The sequence below is a fragment of the Frankliniella occidentalis genome, unplaced genomic scaffold (genome assembly GCF_000697945.3).
Source record: "Frankliniella occidentalis isolate FOCC.00 unplaced genomic scaffold, Focc_3.1 Scaffold37, whole genome shotgun sequence".
NCBI classification, from domain to species: domain Eukaryota; kingdom Metazoa; phylum Arthropoda; class Insecta; order Thysanoptera; family Thripidae; genus Frankliniella; species Frankliniella occidentalis.
Window position 1 is genome coordinate 1,357,539 of NW_026267167.1, and position 16,549 is coordinate 1,374,087.

The 16,549-nt window shown below is 39.1% G+C and overlaps 3 protein-coding genes across 4 annotated transcripts in view; 2 read left to right on the forward strand and 1 right to left on the reverse strand.

The window, feature by feature from the left end:
• LOC127749180 (peptidase inhibitor 16-like) overlaps positions 1 to 16,549 on the reverse strand; it is a 50,645-nt gene that overhangs the window by 15,627 nt on the left and 18,469 nt on the right. The gene's annotated exons all lie outside the window — the stretch shown is intronic.
• On the forward strand, positions 2,203 to 7,767 carry LOC127749179 (uncharacterized). The gene is made up of 18 exons (XM_052266337.1): positions 2,203 to 2,859; positions 2,967 to 3,626; positions 3,709 to 3,750; positions 3,864 to 4,007; positions 4,097 to 4,195; positions 4,281 to 4,370; positions 4,445 to 4,525; positions 4,653 to 4,796; positions 4,879 to 4,986; positions 5,065 to 5,148; positions 5,292 to 5,348; positions 5,425 to 5,585; positions 5,696 to 5,807; positions 5,905 to 6,048; positions 6,157 to 6,321; positions 6,427 to 6,550; positions 6,645 to 6,760; positions 6,971 to 7,767. The coding sequence occupies exons 2-18, from the start codon at positions 3,615 to 3,617 to the stop codon at positions 7,331 to 7,333; spliced, it is 2,046 nt and encodes a 681-aa protein (XP_052122297.1). The 5' UTR covers positions 2,203 to 2,859; positions 2,967 to 3,614; the 3' UTR covers positions 7,334 to 7,767.
• LOC113211347 (uncharacterized) lies at positions 9,974 to 15,868 on the forward strand. 2 transcript variants are annotated; one of them, XM_052266335.1, is made up of 11 exons: positions 9,974 to 10,085; positions 10,188 to 10,304; positions 10,401 to 13,026; positions 13,112 to 13,231; positions 13,326 to 13,498; positions 13,572 to 13,701; positions 13,786 to 13,996; positions 14,093 to 14,260; positions 14,334 to 14,470; positions 14,550 to 14,676; positions 14,754 to 15,868. In XM_052266335.1, the coding sequence occupies exons 3-4, from the start codon at positions 10,408 to 10,410 to the stop codon at positions 13,226 to 13,228; spliced, it is 2,736 nt and encodes a 911-aa protein (XP_052122295.1). In that variant the 5' UTR covers positions 9,974 to 10,085; positions 10,188 to 10,304; positions 10,401 to 10,407; the 3' UTR covers positions 13,229 to 13,231; positions 13,326 to 13,498; positions 13,572 to 13,701; positions 13,786 to 13,996; positions 14,093 to 14,260; positions 14,334 to 14,470; positions 14,550 to 14,676; positions 14,754 to 15,868. The 2 variants fall into 2 exon arrangements, with proteins under 2 accessions (XP_052122295.1, XP_052122296.1); XM_052266336.1 differs by lacking the exons at positions 9,974 to 10,085; positions 10,188 to 10,304 and having other exon boundaries at positions 10,392 to 13,026.

A 16,549-nucleotide genomic window follows, 5' to 3' on the forward strand; every position in this document is an offset into this window, starting at 1 on the left:
GGATGGCTGCAGGTTGCCCTCCCTGCTGACCAGCCCCTCCCCTTACCAAATTTGTGTCGACACGAATCGCAAAGTGTCGACACATTCGAGAATTCGGACACACTCCTCGGTTCCCAAGCACAGCACAGTATGGAAAACAAAGCGCTCGCATATGGTTTAACTATAAAGAACCATGGGGGAGTATCGACAGAGCACAAACTGACGGGGCGGGCGGGTATTACCTCGGGCCTATAGCGAGGATCTTTGCTAGCACGGGCTTTAATGAGCCCTCGAATTGCTATTCGGCGCGCCTTCTACTGGGTGTCCACCCACACACAGGACGCGCTGGCAGCCGGCCCCCTCCACCGCTCCCGCCACTAGAGTCTCTGTGGTGGGGAGTAGCGCGGCGGGAACAGGAGGCTCCCAAATGGGGGGTGGGGGTGGGATTCGTATCCGCGAGTGCCCCAGGCGTTACTGGGGTAACCGCTACGGACCCCCGCGAGGGACGCGGCCCACCCCGCGGACTCGCGCTACCCCCGCGGGAGGGTTGTGCGACGTAACCCCGCGAGGGGTTGCGTGATGTACCCCCGCGAAGGACACGGACTACCCCCGTAGCCTCACGCCACCCCCGCGGGGGTAGCGCGCCAGACCCCCGCGAAGGACGCCGCCTACCCCCGCGGGGGTACCGCGAAGCCTCGGGGGTACGTCGCGCAACCCTCCCTCGGGGGTAGCGCGAGCCCGAGGCAACTTTACGCACTGTCCTGTGTGTAGGTGGACACCCAGTAGATCAGCTTGAGTAGGGTGACAGGGGTTGAGGGGTACCCCTCCGAATAGCAGTTCGGGAGCTCCTTAATACCCCTCGGGAGAAGTGCATATCACCTTTACGAACTATTTAATTGAACTTGGGAGCAAACTGCCAACTTATGTGGGCATAAACTCAATGTGTTATAAAGGGAGACCGACGGTGAACGTTGTGTTGTTTGAACTTGGCATTCCCTTTCCGCTTCGAAATTTGTTGGTACTACCAACCTTATAGTTGTGTTAGTCGAGCAATAAGTTGTTACAAGCACTTTGTTAATTCTCACGACAATAGAGCTCAAAAATTATGATAAAAGAGTTACACATTTGATCCCTATTCCAGAACGAGCTTTGTCTATGTTTTCATAGCGTGACTTTTATTATTTTCCCCGAGCAGAATTTGTTTCTCTATTGTCACATTGTCACAAAGAGAACGTCAGAGCTTCAGCACAAAGCAGAGCGAGAGCAGTTTGCAGTTTCCGCGGGTCGAATAGTGTGTTCAACAGGTTCAGTAGTCAATTTCGATAACTTTCCTTGCTTAATTATCTAGTTAGCTTGTTATTTTACCAGTTCCATAACTCACTTGCTGTCGATTGGCATTAGACTTGCCGTGTTTTTCCTATTTTAACCGACAAATCGTACAACTGTAGCTCAGAGCTCAAACCGTGCTGTAATGTAATCGTTCGGTTTTACCCTGTATTATTATTATGCTATCTTACGAGTGCTTTGTGAGACATTCATTTGCATGCTCCACGATCGTGGTTATTTTCCTGCTGAAGACTGAACAAAGAATCTTGAAAATGTACATTAAATTGTTTGGTTAGGTTTCTCCCCTTTTTCTTTGCATCAGATATCTATTTTTCTGTGAGGCAAGGCATTCTTTCGAGAAAGGTCTGCTTGAGGTACATTATCAGAAACTAATTGGGATTTTGCTGTTGGGTTATAGTCAAGGGGATGATGTATGTGGCTTGAAAAAAATGTCCACACCTTAAGTCTGAGTGTTTGAATTGTAAATGGAAATTGGGACTTATCTTCACTGTTTACCACCTCATTAGATCACAATAATCCATTTTGGTAAAGCTGAAATGCAGGAGAATGCGGGGACAAGTTTTAGAAATCACTTTGTTATATCATAGTGATTTCCATGTTGTTGTTCCCCGCATTCTTCTTTTCAGCTTTACCAGAATGCTTCATTGTCACACTCAATAAATTCTATCAAACTATTGGCATTTTAAAATGACTGAAGTGTCTGGTGTACATTCTCACCTTTGCGCAGTCTTTTATGCTACCAGTGTACCATGGAACTTTACCTTCTGGAACTTCGGAAATTATTCTTTTTTTCCCTTTTTTTGCAGTTGATTAATATGGCAGGAAGAGCGCCACGAAAGGCCAAAAATCTTGCCAATTTGAAAATTGGCACTAGTCAGAAGCCTTCTCTGAAAGTAAGTAGACCTTTATCTAGTATTTGCTAGTGTTTGAATTACAATCACTAATACCTATGTCTTGATTGCACCATTTTTCCTATCAGAAACGATCAACTGAAGATGTTTCTAAACCTTCATTGGATTCTTTGCCCACTTCAAGTGGAAAGCAGGGTCTAACTGATTCTAGTGGTGCAAAACCTTCATCGGATTGCCCTTTGCCCACTTCAAGTAAAGAGCAGCGCCTAACTGAATCGAGTGGTGCTAAACCTTCATCTGATTGCCCTTTGCCCACTTTACGTGGACAGGATGAGGATGTTACTGAATCTAGTATTACTAAACCTTCGATAGTTTGCCTGCCCTCCTCTTCAAATGGTCAGGGTCTGGGCAGAGCGACTGGTCTTGGTTATCGGCCAGACCTGTTCCATCGATCTTTGGTGGTAAGGGCCACAGATATTAGTAATCTATTCAGTGGAATTAAAAGTTGTCTTCTGCTAATCTTTATTTTATGTTTTAGGCATATGGTTCCTCTGATTCTTCTGATTCTGATTCTGTAAACCATAGTAACAAGAAACCTGATTCAACTCCCGCAGAGGAAGTGTCTTCTTCACTTGTAATGCGGTGGTCCAAAATGTTTCCTTTGAATAACCAGACTGACAGTGTAAGGAGGATAGTTGTGTGTTATTTATCTAAATCATCATTAACAACTATGTTGTATAAATGTGAAGCAATTATCCGACATTTTTTTTTTTTTTTTTTTTTTTGCAGAATCTCCCTGCTAATACCGCAACCAGCCCTAAACTTAAGCGGCCTGCTCCAGCGGTTCATTCAAAGGTAGACCTAAAGTCTTGCAGCACATACCGGCAGAGTTTATTTGCTCAGAAGCCCCAAGATGATGGTGGCTTGTCACCACCAGTTTCATTGACTGAAAGTTTACCAGACCTGAGAAATACAGCTGCCAAAGGAAAAGACTCCAATGTTTCATCATCAACAGCAGCATCGAGTGACACAGTATCAGATAATGTAAGAGAACTGGAGTGATGGTCTCCAATCAATTGGGAAGAAACAAACATGATCTAATTATTTTGTCTTTCTTTCCCTTTGTGCAGGATTGCTTTGATTCTTCTTTTGAGTATGCATCAGAAGATAGCGATGAATCCAATAAGAGCAGCAATGGATCAAAAGTAAAGGTTCAGAAGTCTAAAAAAGAACCTTTAAGTGGATTGGTGTCGCTGGGCAGGAAGAAAAAGAAGCAAAAGTTAGAAACTGTAAGGGGCACTACTTTCCTAGTTTTGAACTGTAATTGGCATTCTATTTGTAATCCTACAATTTATTTCTCAAAATCAGCAACTCCAAGGACTTCCTAGAAAATCTTTTCTATTGCCCAGCATTACTAATTTAATATCACAACCAAATATGCATGTGCAGGTGAGAAGGTGTCTTATGCTAGCGTACAATTCACTATCAAGTAGCATTTTAAGGGAAACTGTTCCTAATTTGTTCATTTCAGAAACAGTCTGATGTTGCCCAAGGATCAAGTTCAAAATTTAAGGTTCGTGTTTTAATATGAATTGAATCACATATCAATATATCATTGATATTTATCAAAACTGAAATGGTGTGTCATGGAGACGTGTCAAATTGATTTAAACTGTATGATTGCAGCGACACAACTTGCCAGAACTCAAACAATCAGACAATTTTGAGGACTTGAATAAAAAACAAGACGGATCAAAAATCAAGAGGGTCCCTCTGTCAAGTGACTCTGCTTTGACCAGGAAAGTAAAAGAGCATCAGAAGATTGGAAAGGTATTAGGCAGTAGTATCCAAATGTCATACTTCATGTTTTAAAATTATTTTTGGCATTTTAATTTTTTACTCTTTATTTTTCACCACAGCTTACTAATTTCAACAGTAGGTCTCAGAGCCCTATCTCAGCTGGTCTGGTCACTCATTCTCTCTATGACGATGATACTCCATTTCCAAACTCTCATCAGGTAAGGTGTCTAGTCTAATGCTATTTCACAGTTACACTATACTGAAGTATTTGAAGTGAGCGTGTTTGTAATTTATTTATTGTAGGATTATTCAGATGCACCAGGTACTACAGCTGAACCTGCTTTCCTTAAAGCTCTGTCAAAACCAAACCTGCACAGATCAGTGAAATCCAAGGTCTTATTCTAGCATAGCATTCACTATCAAGTAGCATTTTGAGGGAACCTACCCCTAATTTTTATTTATTTCAGACACATTTGGATGAACGTGGTGGCACTAGAGGGGAAACTTCCCAAGAATCAAGCCCAACTAGAACACCTTCCAATTCAAAGGTTAGTGTTACAACATTTTTCTTGTCCTAACATGTATTGAATTACAAATTAATATCATTGTTATTTACCTCCACTAAAAATGGTGTTTCATGAAGACGTCTCAAATTAATTTATTCTATGACTGCAGGGTCATTCTTTTTCAGAACCGGAACAAGTAGATCATTTTGAGTACTCAAGCAAAAACAGAGACAGGTCAAAAGATAAAAGAGTCTTTCTGCCGAGTGGCTCTGCTTTGACCAGGGAAGCAAGAGAGAATCAGAAGATTGGAAAGGTATTAGGCATTAGTACCCAAATGTTATACTTTATAGTTTAAAATTGGCATTCTTTGAATTTTTCTTTATTTTCCACCACAGAATATCAATTTAAATCGTGGGTCTGAGAGCTCCTCGTCTGAGTCTGATCTTGTGCTCACACCTCCTCAACGTAACCAGGAAGTTATTTCAACTCCAATCTCTCCTCAGGTAAGACATCTGTCAGCAGTATAAAGTTACTCGCATTTGAAGTGAACCCGCTTGTCATAATTTATACTTCTATTTTAGGGACATTTCTATTCACCTGGCACTAGAAGGGAATCTTTAGGTAAAGTTCAGCAGTCAAAATCAAGAGCACCATCTAAATCAAAGGTTAGCGTTCTGATATTTGTCTCGTCCTTGCTTTTCTTGGTGGTGCATAATTGCATCCTTATCCATTCCTTTCGTTGTTATTTATGTTAACTTGATTGGTGTTTCATCGATGCTTCTTCAATTGATTAAAACTTCAATTTCAGGAACTTGAGTCCTCAGAACTGGCTGCATTTTCCCTAACAAGTCCTGACCTGCCTAAAGTAAATGACATTTTTTTCATATTTTTGTAAGTATTATAATGTTATTAACAGTCTTACTGCATTGCTTATTTTCCAGTTTGATGTGAAGGAAATTCTTAAAGATAAGTTGTCAAAACTGGAAAAGAATCGTGGACGTATTGTTTGGACCAACTTAGAGTCTGGTCGTCCACTCACCAAGCAGCAAAGGAAAATTATGGTCAGGGTTCTGGTGAGATGGCTGTACATGAACCATGCAAGGTGAGCTGATCATTAATATTTAGCATTTTGTTTTTTTAAAGTATTTTTGAAGCGGGAAGAAACATCTTGTTTGATATTGAAGTGTTATAAATCTAATTTAAATTTTTCAGTACTCCAAAATCAGTTACATCTGACATGAAAGAAGGGCTTGCAAAGTCAATTGTTACTGATTACCCGAATTTGCAATGTCAAAGCCTTAGTAGTGAGAATCTTTCACCCTGGGTAATATTTAGTTTGCCTCTTATTGCATTTTTGAAGTTTTCAATTATTGGTCTTGTGTAATAGGAAATTGCATTTTTCATTTGTTTCTCTTATCTAGTCACATTATTACAACAGAGGCGCTAACACAGGGTGGATTCCCAATTCTGCTAGGCACATTCAAAAAAGAAACAGGTCAAGAAAAACCACCAAAAAAGTTGTAGAGGAGGAGCAAGAAAATTCCTCTGAGTATGGGTCTGATCAGGTAAAAATACTATGAATATTATCAAAATCATAATTACTATTCACTCTAAACTATGTTATTCCAACTTTTATGTAGTATTTTTCTAATCTGTAACTTTGTTTTCAACAGATTGAGGCACTAGGCCAGGTCCTCGTTAATTTAAGGACCAAGCAGGATATTTTCAGGGGTATGCAGGCTTGTTTTAAAACAAGAAAGGTGGAAAGAAAGAGAGGGGAAACCATTGACTTCTTTCTGAACAAGTACCCCCATTTTAAACATTTTGATGGTGAAGTAGTGAGTATCTGTGAACATATTTTTACTTTTTGTTTTCTCTTTCCTTAATATTTTATCTTTCTTCTTAACTACATTATTGATGCTGTATATGAATTCCCTGATCAGATTTTTCAAGAATATTCAATGATGTTTTCCGAAGCACGAGACTTGCAAAGGCCATTTGCCTCCAAATTAGATAAAATCTTGGCATTGGAGCCAGTGCGAAGAATGGACCTTAAATATGATGATGGTATAAAACTGATTGCATTTCATTTTTCATCGTGCTTCTTCTTTGTGTACCTTGCAATTACTTAATGAAGCAAACGCCTCTTATGACTTTGCAGATATTTTGAGAGCGCTGATACTGCTGTCCCATCAGCTGCCACATGATATCCCTCTTCCCAAGGAGAAATTTGACTACTCCTGGGCACGGGAGGAAGATTTATTTGTTATTTTGGAAGTAGGTATTTGCCTTTGCCCCCATTTACTTTGCTAGCTAAATGTTGTGCTTTCTAATTTCAATTGAAAACAAATTTAATAAGATCCTTTCACTTTCTAAATTTTTTATCATTTTGCCTGAACATTCATCAATTGTAGGCCCTGCAGCTTGTGTATCAATTATTTCTAGTAATATTCTCTATCTTCTGCTTTTCTCCCATCCAAATTTCAGCCCAATGACAACATCACCGATTATGTCATAGAGAGAATGCGAAACTCAGCTAAAGCTATCCAGCCCTATTCGATCCTTGTTCAGAGCTCCATCGACAAGAAAATTACATCTTCGTTCATTGTACTTGATTCCAAGGAGCTTGAGATCCAATGTCCTAGACAGAGGCCCCTGCTTCATGCACTTTCTGTATTGATGCAATGCTACTGTGTATTCAATGTACTCCATCCATTTGGATGGCGCAACACCTTACATTTTGTACAACATTACTTTATGAACATCAGAGAGAAACAATATCACAGATCTTCAAGGGGAGGAGAATATACTTCTTCTTCAGAAATGGAGCTGTGGGAAAGATTACAGTAATTGTTTAATTGTCATTATTGCTTTGCATTTTTAATTCTTCTGAGAAGTACAGTAATTAATTGTTGATTTTGTCAATATTGTTCTGTTTTTTTATTTCTACTGAAAAGATGAAGTTTTGCTTTTACTCAAGACGATATAGTCCATTGCTGTGCTTTCTTAGTTCTCTTTCTTCAGATATGAAGCCGTGGGAGAAATTACAGTATTTGTTGATTTTGTCACTATTGTTTTTTATTTTTATGTGCTCTCAAAAGCACAGTATTTGTTGATTCTGTCACTATTGTTTTTTGTTTTTATGTGTTCTCAAAAGTACAGCATTTGTTGATTCTGTCACTATTGTTTTTTATTTTTATGTGTTCTCAAAAGTACAGAACTTGCTGATTTTGTCATTGTTTTGTATTTTTATTTCTACTGACATAAATAAGTTTTACTTTTTACCCAAGACTTTATTATTGTGAGGAGTACCTATTTTATTGGACCATTGCACTAAAATATTGGTTTTGCATTCGAATCTGGTTTTGTTCAAACTAAAATTGGGATCCGAGTTATATTACAACAAATTTTGAGTTATATTACTATAAACTTTAAACACGGGAGGACGGCAGAACATTCAAAGTGATGTTGCAAGAAAAACGAAAGAATATTGGAATATTCTGAGGTGCCATTTAAGTTTTGTCCATCAGATTAAAGGTCTCTGTTTCACAAAGAATACAGGCGGGTGGATGTCAAAAAGGCCTTGACCACAGTTGGTACTTGTAGTGGTGCAGGGAGCCTCTTTTTGGGCAACTTGAAGTTGTGACTGTCTACATACAAGTTTTCCTAACGAAAGAATAGTGCGCTTCGAACAGACCAGTAAGACGTAATTGCTCTCCCTCCCCAATTAGAACAGGCCGCCATTTAAACTGCCCTAGTTTTCAGAGCACGCAAAAGGTAAGGGCGGCTGTACTGAGGGCTGACTTCGACGTGGCCCCAGCCGGCCGGCACCAGGTATAGCGCCTGCAACGCGCTGGGTAGACCAGCCCGCCAAGCAGTTGTGTGGAGTTGGAGGCCCGCCCTGAGCGCCCAAGCGCAGCAGATGGTCGGGCAGGGAGGGACACGTAAAGCAGGGTGCAGCATTTTTATTTTTCGATCGTTAATAGTAAGGTTCCAGAGAATATTATGCGTTCCCAGTAGATTTTACTCTTATCGGAAGACATTTTCGAATATTTTAGAGTTGGGTGGGGTTTTCCTACACCGGGGAGCATATTGCACCATACGTTTCCTCGTGTCGGCCCAGGGAACGTACATTATGGGAGCGCCGTCAACATCAAAACACCATAGAATTCTTCTGATCACATTCGAGTATTCAAACGGTTCGCGCGTTCGCGCCACTTTCCAGGTGTCTCAACACCCACAAAGCTCACACTGGCCGATTTGGCAACGCCGGCCGGGGACCGGGGCTATGTCAGTGACAGTTTTCGTCGGCATGCGGAAAGAACATTCTGTTAATTAACACAGTATTATATCCCCAGTTTTGTCTTGAATATTGTGTTTTCCGATACCGTTGATGAAGTGAGTTTCAGAGCTCTTTATTTTTCAGGGGTATTAGTGTAGTGTACTTTTTCAGCAAAGCGAACAGAAGCAGGAAAGCAAAAAGTAAGTAGAACGCAAACGTCGTTTCCGATTGGTCGAGAGCTTCCGCCGCTACTCCTCGCCGGAGAGGTAACGGCTCGGCCAATCACGAACCTTCATGTTCTACTCGCTCCCATTCTTTTCTTCCTCTCTAGCTCAAGCCTAAAGCCTAGTACAAGTACAGCAGCACAGCTCAGCACTACAAAGTGTCTCCTCATAGTTTTCCAGAACCAGAACCAGAATTACAACAAGTAATCGACGTTCATCGAAGGAAAAGAGTACGTTTAATAATAAGTTGCTATACGGAACGTGGTAATCACTTTAATCACTTATTTCACAAATATCAAGTGTGTTTGGATTTCAGAACTGTTCACCCATTGTCTGGTTGAGGTTATTGGTGCTTCTCAATCAGTTTGATCAGTTTGCTGATACTTGTTGCTCATTTTTGAGGAACTTTCACATTCTCCATAATGTCTTAACCTACACCAGCTTTTCTAAATCTGGTAACTTGTTTTGTTTTTTGTTGTGAAACTATGACAGTTATATTCAAAACTTTGTTTTGCAAAAGACGAAATATATATATTTTATTTTGATTGCAGGGAACATGTCTACTCATCTGATAGCTGCAACAATAAGTGGCAGAAGTTATAGATTGGTTTCAACCAAGCAGTCAGCCTGACAACAGACTTACTCTCTCAAGTAAGACATTTAAGTGTTTCAATATCAATGTCCTTCATATGTTTCCTGGTATATGCTTTCATTGTTTAGCGTACTTTCTCTGTTTTGCAGTTGCATCATTCTATCTGCTGTCGTAGGAGCCAAGTACTGTAGTCGTCAGTATTCAGTCAGCTGGTGGTAGCACAACATAGTTGTCCTAGCCCTATCGCCTTGTGTGTTTTCAGAATTACAGTAAAGAATTCCTCATTCGTCAAAGGGAAAGAGTAGAGTATGTATAGTAATAAGTTGCTTTATTTTACGTGTTAAGGTAACTGCGTGGTTGTAAATTTCATGTATGTTTGATTTCAGAACAGTTCACACGCAGTCTGTTTTAGGATATTGGTGCCTCTCAATTAGTTTGATCAGTTTGCTGCTACTTGTTGAAATTTTGAGGATCTTTTCACCTACAACTATTCTTCCAAATCTGGTAACATTTGTTGTTCTTTATTTCTTGTGAAACCATGACAGTTAAATCCGAAATGTTGTTTTTTCCAAAGACAAAGCATCATATATGTTATTTTGATTGCAGGGAACATGTGTACTCACTTATGTGTATTCTCACATTTCATAGCTGCAACAAGTGGCAGAAGTTATAGCTCTGTTTCAACCAAGTAGTCAATCCAACAAAAGACTCACTCTCCCCCAAGTAAGACCTTTAAATAATTTGATGTTTACAGTTATGCCCTTCACATGTTTCCTGGTACATGCGTTCATAGTTTAACATGCTTTCTCTGTTTTGCAGTTACATCATGGCATTTGCTGCCAGAGATTCGGATTGTGATATGTATTGTGTCGAGTGCCAACCTCCTCTTCTGTTTAGAGGGTCTGAGGATCTTAACGAGCATTACAAATTGAAACATGACCCACTTGATTCATACGGGTGTGCGTTTTTATCATGTAGAAAACGTCTCCGACACAAGTCATCTATGATGAGACATTTCAAGGACAACCACAAGGGTTTACCTAACATCGATCCAAGTAGCTCTCGCGCACTAGCATTTGAAGAAGCTACTCCATCAACATCACGAGAAGTAGTTGGCTCTAACCTTGGATGCATTACTGATGATGATGATGATGATGATAGACTTAGTGTGATAGTTGAGGGGGGAGAAACACCACCAACCCCTCCACCTGTTAATCTTGAGGAAGAAGTAAAGAAAGCAGCAGTTCAGCTCTTGGTGGACCTCAGATCGACAGCCAGTCTTACGGGAAAAGCTATAGAGAGATTTGAAATTGGTTGCAACAACTTACTTCAACAGTTCAGTGCTTCTGCCAAGGCCAAATTGTCAGAATGCTTGAAAGAGAAGGGAATGTCAGATGTGGATATTGCTGATGTTGTGAGCCATCTTGATGTAGAAGATCCCTTTAAAGGCCTTAGAACTATTGAAGAGCAACTGAAATACTTTTCTGAAAAATTTGGCCTAGTCATACCTGAAGAGAAGCTCTTAGATACAAGGATTGACAAAAGACTGGATCCTTCAACTAATTCCTACATTCATTGTCAGGTTTTTGAAACATTTCAGTATATTTCTTTGATTGCATCATTGAAAGCAATTGTTTCTAACAAGAAATACAGAGACTTAATCATCAAGAGTTGTGGCAGTGAAGATGGTGTGATTCGGTCTCACATGGATGGTTCACAATACAAGAGCCACCCGTATATTCAGAAACACAAGATTGTTCTCAACATTTTATTGTTTTTTGATGAACTTGAAGTTACAAACTCCTTGGGCTCAAAAACAATTATTCATAAACTTGCTGCATTTTTTTATCAGGTTTTGAATTTCCCCCCTGAGCTTTCATCTGAATTATCTTCAATTTTTCTGCTTACTCTAGCACATGCTGATGATTTGAAGAAGAAAGGTGCAATGGATAGAATCCTCATTCCTTTAGTGCAAGAGTTGAAGAAGTTGTGTTCGGAGGAAGGTGTGCCCTTGGGAGATTTTGATGGGATACCATTTGTACTTCGTGCTGTTATTACAGCTGTTACAGCTGATACCCTTGCTGCGCATGACCTTCTTGGGTTTCTGAGCTCTGGTGCTAGGCACTTCTGTCGTTGGTGCATGGTGTCTCGCAAGGAAATAAGAGCCAATGCCAATGCCACTGGTGTAAGGAGAACACCTGAACTTCACCGTCAACATGTTGATAGAGTCAAGGAAAACAAGGATTTTTCTACTGAATGTGGTGTTAAACAGGGTTGCAAATTGGACGAGGTGCCCTTCTTTTCCTGTGTGGAATGCAATGTGTTCGACTGTTTTCACGATTTATTAGAAGGCATAGTTCCACTCGTGATCAAACTTGTGCTTTACCATTACGTTGTTGTTAAGAAGCTTTTCACTATCTTAGACTTCAATGCCAGAATTGAATCTTTCTCATATGGTTATCCAGATTCCAAGAACAATCCAACAGCCAATTTCAGCGATTCAATGATCAGTAGTGTGAAAGATAAGATAAAGCAAACTGGCTCTCAAACTTGGTGTCTAGTTCGGGCATTTCCTTTCCTTTTGAAAGATTTTGTTCAGGAAGTGGATGAGCATCACAAGTTAATATTTCTTTTGCAAGACTTAATGCAAATTATCTTTTCCTTTGAAATATCAGAGAGTGATATTATCTCGCTTGAATGTTTAATTTATCAGCACAATGAATTATTCTTCAAGCTCTTCATTGCAAGTCAAAATATAAACCCAGAAATGCTTGTCGATCACACTGAAGAAGCAGAAGTGAACAATGAAGGCGAGGGCAGTGAAGATAGTGAAGATGTTGATAATGACCTGGAAGAACAAACTGAAACTGTGCCCCCAACGCCAGCTAGAAAGAAGAAAAAGAAGAAAAAGGAGAGAACAGTACATGTGACTAACAAGCTTCATCATCTCACTCATTACCCAGAAATGATAAGAAAATTTGGAAACCCTGTCAGAATGTGGTGCGCAAAGTTTGAAGGACGCCTAAAAATTTTCAGACAACATTCTTCTATTTGCTGCAACTTCAAAAATATTCCCAAAACAATGGCCCGAATGTTTCAGCTCAGCAACTTAAAAACACTTATCAACACCAAGGAAGAAGTTTTCCTAGAGCATCATCGTGGCTTCACTGTCAATCTGGCCAACTCATCCTACAGTAATATTTTGAGGCCGCTAACCAGCCAAGATAAAGTAATCATTACAAATAGTGCCAGCCTGCATGGAGAGGAATATAGACCCGGTCTATTTGTTGCGGTTCCATCTCCAAACCGTGATCCATTATTTGCTGTAATAAAGGTAGTTGTTGTTGCTGGAAAGGACATCATTCTCATTGCGGCACCTTGGAGAAATTTAGGAGTCAGCCCTCGATTCAATGCATTTGAGGTGATTCCAGAAACTGATAAGGAGGTAAGATGTCTCAACTGTACCAACATGAGCCTAACACCTGTCCTTTTATGTTTGTCATGACCTATAACTTTCAATTTCTTTACAGATGCGACAAGATTTAGCCATCAATGTTCGGTCTCTTGCAAACTTCCGGTGTATTGCCCCTTGGACATTCCCACGTTCAAATAAGACATATGTATCTTTACGTACGGTGCTTGTTTAAGAGGTACTACATATTGTTAAGTAAAAGCCTACCAAAATACATCTGACCCAATTCGTTTTCTCTTTAATTCCTAATTTTTTCTATTACTCTCTTACAGATCTAATATCACTTAGAATTGGAAAACAGCAGAACCAAAAGTGAACTGCATAGTATTTAATACAATTGTAATTGTGACAAGGTCAACACAGCCCTGTGTTAATCTACAATATCTCTGAAACATCTACTTTCTTTTTTCTTCACATCTGTATGGTTTAATTAATTTAATAGCTGGTAAGAGTGTCTCACATTGTTATAAATCAAATATTTTTTCTTTACATCTTATCTAATCTTGTCTCTCATCCAGGTTGATTTTTGAGTAATTTTTGTTTGCTTTCAAAGCCAATGCGCTTACAATCAATTGGAGATCTATTTAAAGTGCATCTAACTTGGTTGCTGGTGAAGTGTTGAGAAGGGGCCCATTTTTAACAGTCACTGTAAGTTTTATGTTAATTATCTTGATTTCCTTTAATGAATTGACAGAAAATTTACAATCTGTTCTGTTTTATTCTTACTTTCAGATTCAACTTTGTTAGGATTTTAAGTCAGCGGGCTAAAGTGCCTCAAATGTAATTCTTTGAAGTGACTGTTAACAGCAGTTGTAATGTTGTTTATCTACGGGTATACTACTGTGTGAAAACGGAGATAATTACTTCAGAGAGTTCATACTTCATTAGTTGGACATTATGTTCTAATGAGGTTCATGCATCCTTTACAGTGCTTGTTTAACAGGTATTGCATATTGTTTAGTAACATAGTACCTCTGTTCCTCTTTTGTGCTTTTTGTTTTCTCTTTAATTCCTAAGTTTTTCTATCCATCTCTTACAGACATAATTTCACTTGGAATTTTAAGACAGCGCTGGTCCATGGATGACTGTATCTTATGCACAATTATAACAAGGTCGACACAGCCCTGTTTTAATCTGCAAAATCTGTGAAGCATCTATCTTATCCTTTTATCTTCACATCTTTATGGTTTAACTAATTTAATCCCTGGTAAGAGACTCAGACATTGTTTTACATCCAATATTTTTTCTTTACATCTTATCTAATTTTGTCTCTCTTCCAGGTTGATTTTTGAGGAAACTTTGTTTGACCCTTCAAAGACAACAAGCTTACGCTCAGTTGTAGATCTATTTAAAGTGCGTTTCACTTGGTTGCTAGTGAAGTTTTGAGAGATTCAGGGACCTTTCTTCAAGAGTCACAGTAAGTTTGTTAGTTATCTTGATTTCCTTTAGAGTATTGACTGTAAATTTACAATCTGCTCTGTTATTCTTACTTTCAGATTCAATTTTATTAGTACTTCCAATCATTGGGCTAAACTGCATGGAATGTAACATACTCCTTGTTTGATCTACACTAGTTTGAACCTTTTATCTTAAATCTAAATTGTCAAATTATTTATATTCCCGGTAAGTGTCTCTCATATTCTATCAACATATTTTAGTTTCTTTGAATGTAATTTATTTGTTTTCTCTCTATCTTCCAGCTGAATTAGAATTCTTCTCTGTTGCACCTTTTGGTTTTCTTTGCCAATGGAATATTTTACTTATTTTTACTGTGCAGCAATTTAAGACTTTTTACAGTCAAGTTGAATGTATCATCTCTTTATATTCATGTGAATATGTGGGAATTACCTTGTGTATTTATTTTAAAAGTTGCCCTCTATAGTTCAGGCATTATTTTACTGATGTTTTTGACATACTGCAGTGTGTAAGAAGAGAGAACTATTTGGGAAATAGAGAGTTTAAACTTGGATGGTAAACTATATTTTGATTTATATTTGAAAGTTTATTTCTGGATCCTTATCATACAAAAGTCAAGACACGCATGTTGATTAATTCAAGTGCTAAGCGATATCAGCTGTTGGTGTTGGAAGCAGTTAAGCATATTGGTTGACATGCAGAAAAAAACAGTTTTGCAAGCACACCTGGGAACAGATTAAAATCAAAAGAAAATATTAGCAACAAAGACAAAATAAGGAAGCAATGCAACTGCTGGCACAACAAAGAGAGGTTAAAAACATTATGGTGAACAGGCGGGGAAGGAAAAGCACAACGCAAACAATGGCAAAAGTTCGGCTGGTATTTGGAAAAGAGAAAACATTTAATGAACATGATCGACAGCGTTTGTTAGCGTGAATTTACAACGTGCAATTATCAGTTTGAATAGTTCAGAAAGCAAAATCGCTGCAGGGGGAGCACTTACTTTACGCTACGATCCACCCCTCACCCTCGCCCGCCCCCCCTTCCTAAATCCCACAGCCTGCGCTAATTAGAGGAAACGTGTCAGCATGCGGTCGACTGTTGGGTTGGATCGACTATAAGAGTCGGGTCGACTAAACTCAAAGCCTTACAAGTAAAATACTGTAAAATACTAGTAAACAAACATGACATTGCTCGATATGCTAAGTCTTTATTCTGAACGGAAGACCTACGGTAGATGGTTACAGCTTTTCGCGCTGTTTCCCGTCATGGAGTATTTCAACGCCGTGTTTTTTTGTGAGAAGCCCATCAGAGAGTACTTTTGTCGGCGCATCATACAGAGAACAGGAGACCTGTGGATTGCCAGGCCACCTTGCCCACGGGGCTCCCACCCACCACAGTTTTTAGCTTCTATCAGATAGCAGGTAACCTCATTCAATCAGAAATAAATTTACATTAACCTGCAAATGCCTATTGTGGCTGTATCACCTTAAGAGAAACAACAGATAACAAATAACAGATCCATTTCAGGAAGGTTATTAATGCTGTTTGGTCATGGTTTATTCCATTAAAGTAGCATTTATTGCAAAATATGTTCATTGAAACACATTTGAAACAATAGGTGGTAGGAATAACCTGCTGTGTAAGATAGATCTGTTATCTGTTATTTGTTATGTGGTATCTGTTATTTCTCTTAAGGTGATACAGCCTGTGTATTGTGCTTACCATATGAACTATTTAGCAAGGCATTTGTATACTTTTTGCTATTCATACCTTATGAACTATCAAACAAGAAATTTGTGCACTTTTTGCCATTCATACCTTATGAACTATTTAATAAGAAATTTGTGTACTCTTTGCTATTCATACCTTATGAACTATTTAACAATCAATTTGTGTACTTTTTTCTATTCATACCTTATGGAGAATTTTGTTCAGAAGATACGAACAAACAGGAGAACCAATGGTCTGTGCAATTATCCGTAGTTGCGGCTGTTTTAATTCATAAGATGTGAATTAAATAGTTCATAAGACAGGGCTGTATAGGATCCCTGGCCTGGTCTAGAAATGTGTTCAATAA